This window comes from Ricinus communis, chromosome 5 (genome assembly GCF_019578655.1).
Source record: "Ricinus communis isolate WT05 ecotype wild-type chromosome 5, ASM1957865v1, whole genome shotgun sequence".
In the NCBI taxonomy this organism is placed as follows: Eukaryota; Viridiplantae; Streptophyta; class Magnoliopsida; order Malpighiales; family Euphorbiaceae; genus Ricinus; species Ricinus communis.
This window is the reverse complement of record NC_063260.1, coordinates 22,787,431-22,795,047: the sequence shown is the minus strand read 5'-3', so window position 1 is coordinate 22,795,047 and position 7,617 is coordinate 22,787,431. Positions and strand designations below refer to the sequence as shown.

The following is a 7,617-nucleotide window of genomic DNA, read 5'->3' as shown; positions in this document are numbered from 1 at the left end:
TTAAAAATCAAAGTCAATATGAAATTGTAGATTCAGCAAGTTCTGAAATGGAGTCTTCACCTAGGGTTACACACTTGGATCCACGCTGTCCAGGAAATGGACCACACGCCACACACTCAGCTCTGCCACGAGCAAATTCTAGAAACGGTATTCTCAAAAGGGATTCTAAGAGACGCGAAAAACTAGAGATGAAATACTTCTGACCCTCACCGCAGAGTATTAACGGACCCTAATTTGTTACATCAACAAGATCTTCCAAATCCATATATAACTTAACAGAAACCCCAAAGGATTAAAACTACCTAATATTCTCACACTGACCTATTGACTAAACTCCCAGTAGATTACAAGCACCCTCATATACACGCCAACTCTAAGAAGCTTATGACTTTTGGAGAACACATTTCTCGTACAAGGCAAGAATGTCTTTCTTGTTTGGAGTTTTCAACTGAAGGAGCTCAGCACCAAAATTATGCTTTGTCAGCTCCTGCTTAAGTTTCTGCACTGTGAACTTTGTATAGTCTTCCTGATCAGTTTGCTGACTCTGGTTATCCTCATCACCCATGAACACTGAACCACCATCTTCTGGATGTGTGTACTTTAAGGGGCTGCTTGTGCTCCTGGACTTCTTACTCTGTCTTAAACTTCTGTTGTTTGTACCCATGTCTTGGACAGATCCTACACCCATCTCGACATCATCACTTCTCAAACGTTTACCATGGGAAGTTGCCTTCAGCTTATTGTCTAATGCTGACTCATTCAAACGAACTGAAGTAAACTCTTGCTGTAGTGCATCAAGTTTTGCCCTTGCTTCTTCCAACTGAAGAGAGAAGTCCTCTGCCCGTTTGTTAGCAACACTATGGGCTTTTCGCTCAGCATCCAAGAGCTCCTTCAGGGCTTTAACATTACTGGCCCTCTCCTCATTATTTGATTTCAGCAATAATTCTATTTCTTTCTCCCTTTCTTCAACCCTTGCCTCCAGAAGTGCAACTCTTGAGACAGCCTCCATCTCCGTTATGCGTATTCTATCAACTTCATCTGCCAGGTCATTTTTCTCTCTTTCCAAACTTTCAATATGCCTCTTTGCCCTCTCTATTTGGGCTAACCTTTCCATTGCTAATTTCTGAAGCTCGCTCTTTTCCCTTTGGGCAGAGGCTGCATCAGCGCGTGCTTTATCAGCCAATTCAGTAGCCCTCTTACATTCATTTTCAGCATGATGACACCTATCTTGGACTTCTGCAAATCTCTCAAACTCAGATCCGTACTTCTGCTCCAGATGGATCTTCTCTTGCTCCAATATCCTAGCTTCTCTCTCATAAGATTGAGCCTTAGCATTTGCAGACTCAAACTTTTCACTCCATTCCTTGATTTCAAGCTTTAGGGATGATATTTCAGAATCAAAACTCTTCATCTTTGATTCAGCAGCCTGCAAAGGTTAAACAGACCATCTAAGCTTTTGCACAATGTTTTCATATTTGGGGGAATATGAAACAGAGGTGATACTTTGTTGCCACATAGTAATGATTTGATAAACATACCTTTAACTCCAAGTTTAGGGTCGTCAAACACTGCTCAGCATGCTCGATTCTCCCATTTTTCTCCTTTATTTCTCTTTCCTGCATATTCATTAATGCATAAATCCTGAATTGTCTAATCACATGAATTGGGGGGTTTTTTTTGGGGGGGGGGGGAGGGTATCCTTTTGCATGCACATGATGAAGAGAGAGAGAGAGAGAGAGAGAGAGAGAGGGGGAAAGAGCACCTTTTCAGCCAATTGACTATAAAATTCTTCTCGCAAAGCATCTTCCCTCAATTGGGTCTCTTTGCCTGTCCGTTCTTGTACAATTGCTGCCTTTTCCAAAGCAGCTTTTGTTTCTCTTACAGTAATATCGTATTTTCTTTTCCACTCTGCGGCCTCTTCCTGAGCAGATTTAGTTTGTTCATGAGCAGCAGCCAGCCTTGCTTCAGTGGCACTGCTTCGAGACTTGAGAACTGCAATTTCTGAACTGGTCTGGTCTTCATCAGCTTTCTGTTTCGATAAGAGCTGATCATGCTTTCTTTTCCAGTCTGACATTTCTTGCTTGGCAGATTCCAATGCTTTCACTAAGCTTGAACACCTCTCATCCAGCAAACTGCGACTACTTTGCATATCAGATATGCGCTTCATATAGTCATCAGCCAGCTTCTTCTTTTCATTGATAGCTTCATTATAACGTTGCATATATTCAGATTTGTGTTTCTCACTAGCTTCCAATTGCTTGTTAAGCAATGTCATCTTATCCTCAATAGAGCGACACTTTAACATGAGGGAACTCTTCTCAGATCCAATTTGATCATTAAGCCTCTTGGCAAGGTCACATATTGGGCCTTCCAAACTGCAGTCATACCATAAAATCTTTACTTTGATTTCTTTTCCAAAATTCAATTTGCAAAATTTCAGAAATGACAAAAGGGGAAGAGTATGGAAAGAGAAATAGATAGAGACCTTTGTTGTAGGAAAATGGCTAATTTCTGCCATTTCCCTGGACCATGACATGATGTTTCATAATCAGATAGAAAACCATCAAGAAGCTGCACAAGAACATAACTTATTACCATTAAAAGATGCCACGGAGTTCTGAAACTATATTAGGGCAAAGCACAATCACAAAAAGAACCTTGGGGATATGGAGATGCATGTCACCTCATCCCTCATTCTGGAGGTGCTCATGACAGCTCAAGCATAAGTCAATCAATTCGAAAAGTATACTTACCTTCACAATATTGTCCACATTTGCATCCGAAGAATGACAAGCTGTTCTAAGCTTCCTTTCCATTTTCTGTATAGCATTTGAGCATCGCAAGTCTGCCTCCATAAATGTGATCCTCTTATAATCCTGCACCAGTAACAACCACTCATGCAAGATTCATCTCAACATCCAAACATATAACAAGATAAGGAATCTACTTCTGGCTCAATGGAGAAAAAGAGGCTACATCACAACTTCCTATAACTTGCAAACAAAGCTTCCATTGCCTACAGAAGCAAAACTAGCACCTTTTTCGTTTTCCCCTTTGGCTACTACAGGATCAATCAGTACTTAACTCTAAAAATTGGAATATAAGATTCTCACTTCATTCAAACGGATGACCTAGAGATAGATTCAATAACCAAAACAGGACTCAAGTTATATGTTTGATTCAATTTTTCTGAATATCCACTACCTCAAATGCCTTTTTCAATTCTTTATGCAGAAGCCCTTCATATTTCTTCCTTGTCTCACCAATCCCTACAGCACTTGCATTGAATGCATCCAGCGATTTCCGTACTGCTTCTTCATGTGCTTCCCTCAGAGCAACCTACCATCATGAAAATTAGAAAATGATGGAAATCACCAAATAACTTGGAAGAAAGTGCCACTTACTTCCTCTGGCAGCTTCGAACGGTTAAAAGTAGACCTATAAACCTCCATGGCAATATCATATGCTTTTCGACATTCAGCTTCTTCAACACTCTGAAAAATAGCACATTAGGGAAGACTATAAAGAAAGAACCAAAGCATTAGATACTTCATATGGAACTTCCACATAGTTAGTTTGACAGAAGAAGTTATTGTGCAACAAAAAAAATAACCCTTCTGCATCAATGGTGTAATTCCTAAACACACCTCATGCAGCATTAGTAATTGTTCTTCAAAGGAGAAAAGAATAGCGTAGAAAAAAAATGCGAAAGCAAGTAACTTATATGGACAAGATCTGTAAGATGAGTATAAGAATAACAACATTAGATGAAAAGATGCTCGGTTAAGCTTCACAGCTCTGAATGGAAATATAGATTTCAAATCTTAAATTCTAAAGTTGGTAAATTCCGAAACAGGATAGGAAGTTTATCTTCTCTCACACACCTCAACTTTTCATCCACAATCCTTCACACATTTTACTTGGTTCTAAAAGATTTTGCAAAGAGATTAGCTGGCATTGTAATGGTGATTACAGGTTTACAGCTTCCCTACAATTTAAAATAACCAGTCACTAGAATCTTAATCTTACTTGGTCTGTCCTAATCTACTCTCGCTCCCCGTGATAAGAAAATGGATCTGGTTCAAGTACTTTTTTACTGTCATATCTTCTTGGATTAACGGACGATTGGCCCCTAGAGTATTTTTATTTAAGCTCAGTAATTGATGCCCGTGGCATTACTTTCAACTCATATGTCTGTTGGATTTCGTACTTCCAATATAGCAATGACTCTACCATCAACATAGATACCCAAAGTTAATATCTTTAAGTTACTAGTAAAGCTGTACCTAATACTGATTCAACCTATTTGCTAAACTAAACGACGAGTTAATTGAGAATCAATTATTTGATTGATGATTTGGAGTGCAATAGATCTTTCATTATGTTAATCCATCATAACAAAGGGAGTTCAAATGGAAAACCAACCTGCCATGAGGAGCATATTGTGGGTACTGCACCATTATTCAGAGCCTCCAAATAAGATTCTGTGATACCAACAAGAACAGGGCCTGTCATTATCGTAGCCCCAACTTGCTTAGGCCTCGTCCTCTCAAAAACAAACTTTGTCAATGCATCCAGTCCAGATCTAAATTCTGGTCTTAAATTGTCCAACTGCATGTAAGACAAATGACTTAAGAAATGTAAAACTAGGAAGAAGTAACTACACTTGTTTGTGCGAGTTTACTAAGCCGATTACTAGATTGTAATCTCGCAAAGAGGTGTAGATAACTAACCGACAGTTGACCCATTCGCTGTAGATCCCGTTCCTCAGGCACAGGCCTCACAAGGGCAAAGCATTCTCTATCAGGAAAGAGAGCTCGAATGGAATCCCGTATCTATATATCATATTTAATGCACAATTAGAACCTCTAAGCATGAAAAAACAGAATTCAGAATATATTGGTACTAATCAAAATAAGTGAGGCTTAAAAATTTGATATGTAACAGAATCAAGCATAACACAATTAACAAAACGATGGTTCCTTGCAAATGCATGGTGTGCCGCTTGGGAGAAAATAAAAGAACTTTAAAGAATTATTAGAGAGAATTATCAAATTAGTTGTCAGAAGATCTCAAATAAATGACAAATTTACCGCATTTTTCGCAGCTATATCTCCTCCACTACCTTGAACCGGCCTTAAAGCTATTTCTAGATAGTCACGAGGAGTTATTTTCTTATTATCCTCGACCAAATCTAGATAAAAGTCCTACAAGAGAAAAATCAACTGCTATAAGTACTTTACATAATGTCAAAAACAAAATATCATGACACAGAAGGAAATAAAATAAAGAAATGTTCAGAACCCAATACCCTTAGAAGCCAAACAAATATAGGGGAGAATTGTCCAAGTTCAGAAACTGTAGTCCTTCCTCCTGAAGCTTTTACTCGAATATGTTTCGTTAATTGAGTGACAAGAGAGAGTTGATCAATTGAAGATTCATCTATACCACCCATCTGATAGAAGTACATGAGTACAGGTGAATGAATGAGAAATCCAGTGAAACGGTGCCAGGGAGACAATGTGAACAGGGCAAATAAATTTGGTGCTAAAGTGTATCATGGTAAATAAGGCGACATTAGCACGAAGAAAACAAGCAATAAACCAAGGTCTTAACATAAGTTAGCCCAACCTGATTGAAAATGAACATGCTAGATAACAGAACAGCTAAGGTAAATATCTGAGTGCTGTATGTTCCCTGCCAAAGAACAAAAAGGAAAGGAAAGGCATTATAGTAGCATAAGAGCAAAACAATGCATAACTAGACAATTGAAATGATAAGTATCTAAAAGTAAATAAATAGAAGCAGCCACCATATATCTCAAGGAATGAGATGTAAGAACTTACTGTTTGATCATATGCATCTATTCCTTCAGTATCTAAAAGTAACAGATTATACTCAGTTCCATCAAGAGCAGTTCTCTTCAATGGTGCACTCCACAACCAAAGTCCTTTTGTACATGGTCGATGAGTTGATGCTACTTGAAATCCAGTACTTCTTCCTAGAAGCTATATACAGTTCATAAACCAAAGTGTAGTTCCTAGTTAAAATGAATTGATAAAAATGACGACAGTCACGCGATACATGTAAAAGAAACAAATATTAAGCATAACAATTATCATATATAATCTAGCCAAAGCAAAAAAAAAAACAAAAACTTAAATGTTTCGACGAGAGTAAAAGTTACCACGAGTTAATACTATGAGTGTGAATTTAGCAAATAAAACACCACACTCTCTAAAATTACAATTAAGAACCCTAGCATTTGAAATATTTGAAATAGCCAAACCTGTCTCCTCTGTAATTTCAAAATAAATACTTAAAATAAAAAGATATGATTAACCTGATTTAAAATGAAGCTTTTTCCCTGGCGAGCGCGACCACAGACCGAAACGACACCAATTGGCCCTTTAACAAGCTGGAGTGTAGCGACTGCTTCTGGATCCATCCGAAACTTTCCTTTCTCGTCGCAATAAACAAGTCTAATTGGCCTCGCCGGTCCTGTCGACGAAGTCTGTGACATGGATGGTGATTGATACGGCGAGGTTTCCGGCGAGGACTCGCTGGCCGTATCTCTACCTCTGAAGATTTTGAACATCCTGTTGCTAGTGATTGTGGTGGTAGTGGCGGTGGTGCTAGTGGGCGGCAACGGTGGTGATTCTGTGACTATTTTGTTTTACGCTTTCTACTTCTGCTATTATTCTTTTTCTTTTTTTCTTTTCTTTTTCGTTCGTTGATTTGCTTTTCTTTTCCTTCGCAGTCGGGTTTAAAATTGGAGAGGGAAAGAGAAGCGATGCAGAGGCCTTTTGGTGAAAGAGTACGTGATTCTATTATTCTCTATAGAGTTTCTGATAAGAAGTGAAATTACAGTAGAGGTGTTTAGCAAGACGGGCGCAGTCCTGGAACACAAAGGGATGATTTTGTCATTTATGAAGGAATAAAAGATGCCAATTGGAGCTCCGGTTGTAAATGTGTAAAGGACCCGAAGGGATAATTAGAATGTTAGCGTGTGTAAAACATTACAATTGAGTGATTAAATTTCTTTTTTAAATTTTAGTGTGGCAATCTGTAAGAAAAGTGATGGAGTGTGTTTAATAGATCATCCATTATAGTGATTAGAATAAAAAATAATTATGTTAAATAAAATAAACAATGTAAATTATGCATCCTTTTATATTTAAAAAATGAAAATATCTATTTTAATAAATGTATTTTTATAATAGTAGTAGAATATTTAATTTACTTTCATAATAATCGGTGTGTATGAACATGAATTAGAGATTAAGGTAATTGATTAGGATCAATAAGGTTGACTCGTATTCTATAAAAATTATATCACTTTTTACATTCAAAATTACACTAGCCTTAACCGAAACGAGTAATAATTTACATCCTAACTAGTTTTTGTGCACGCCCATAGGGCGGATTATTATATAACAACTTACATAAGAATCAATTATTATGTTTTGTACTTAATTAAATTTTTTATTATAATTATAGATGATTGTCAATTAAAAGAATTAAAAAACTAAAAATATAGCTGAATACAGAATTAAAAATGGTACTATTACAAAACATATAAAATGGCAGCAATTTTTATTTTGCTTCGATGCATAT

At 37.3% G+C, this 7,617-nt stretch overlaps 1 protein-coding gene across 1 annotated transcript; it reads right to left on the bottom strand.

Annotated features, from left to right (window-relative positions):
• LOC8258415 (guanylate-binding protein 1) lies at window positions 1-6,910 on the bottom strand. Its single transcript, XM_002509374.4, has 14 exons — window positions 6,344-6,910; window positions 5,847-6,008; window positions 5,632-5,697; window positions 5,312-5,455; window positions 5,094-5,207; window positions 4,734-4,835; window positions 4,426-4,611; window positions 3,405-3,494; window positions 3,205-3,339; window positions 2,754-2,876; window positions 2,486-2,571; window positions 1,763-2,375; window positions 1,539-1,616; window positions 1-1,426 (listed from the first exon to the last, which is right to left on the bottom strand). Exons 1-14 carry the CDS (start codon window positions 6,596-6,598, stop codon window positions 383-385), a joined length of 3,198 nt encoding a protein of 1,065 aa, XP_002509420.1. The 5' UTR covers window positions 6,599-6,910; the 3' UTR covers window positions 1-382.
• Between the last annotated feature and the right edge of the window lie 707 nt (window positions 6,911-7,617).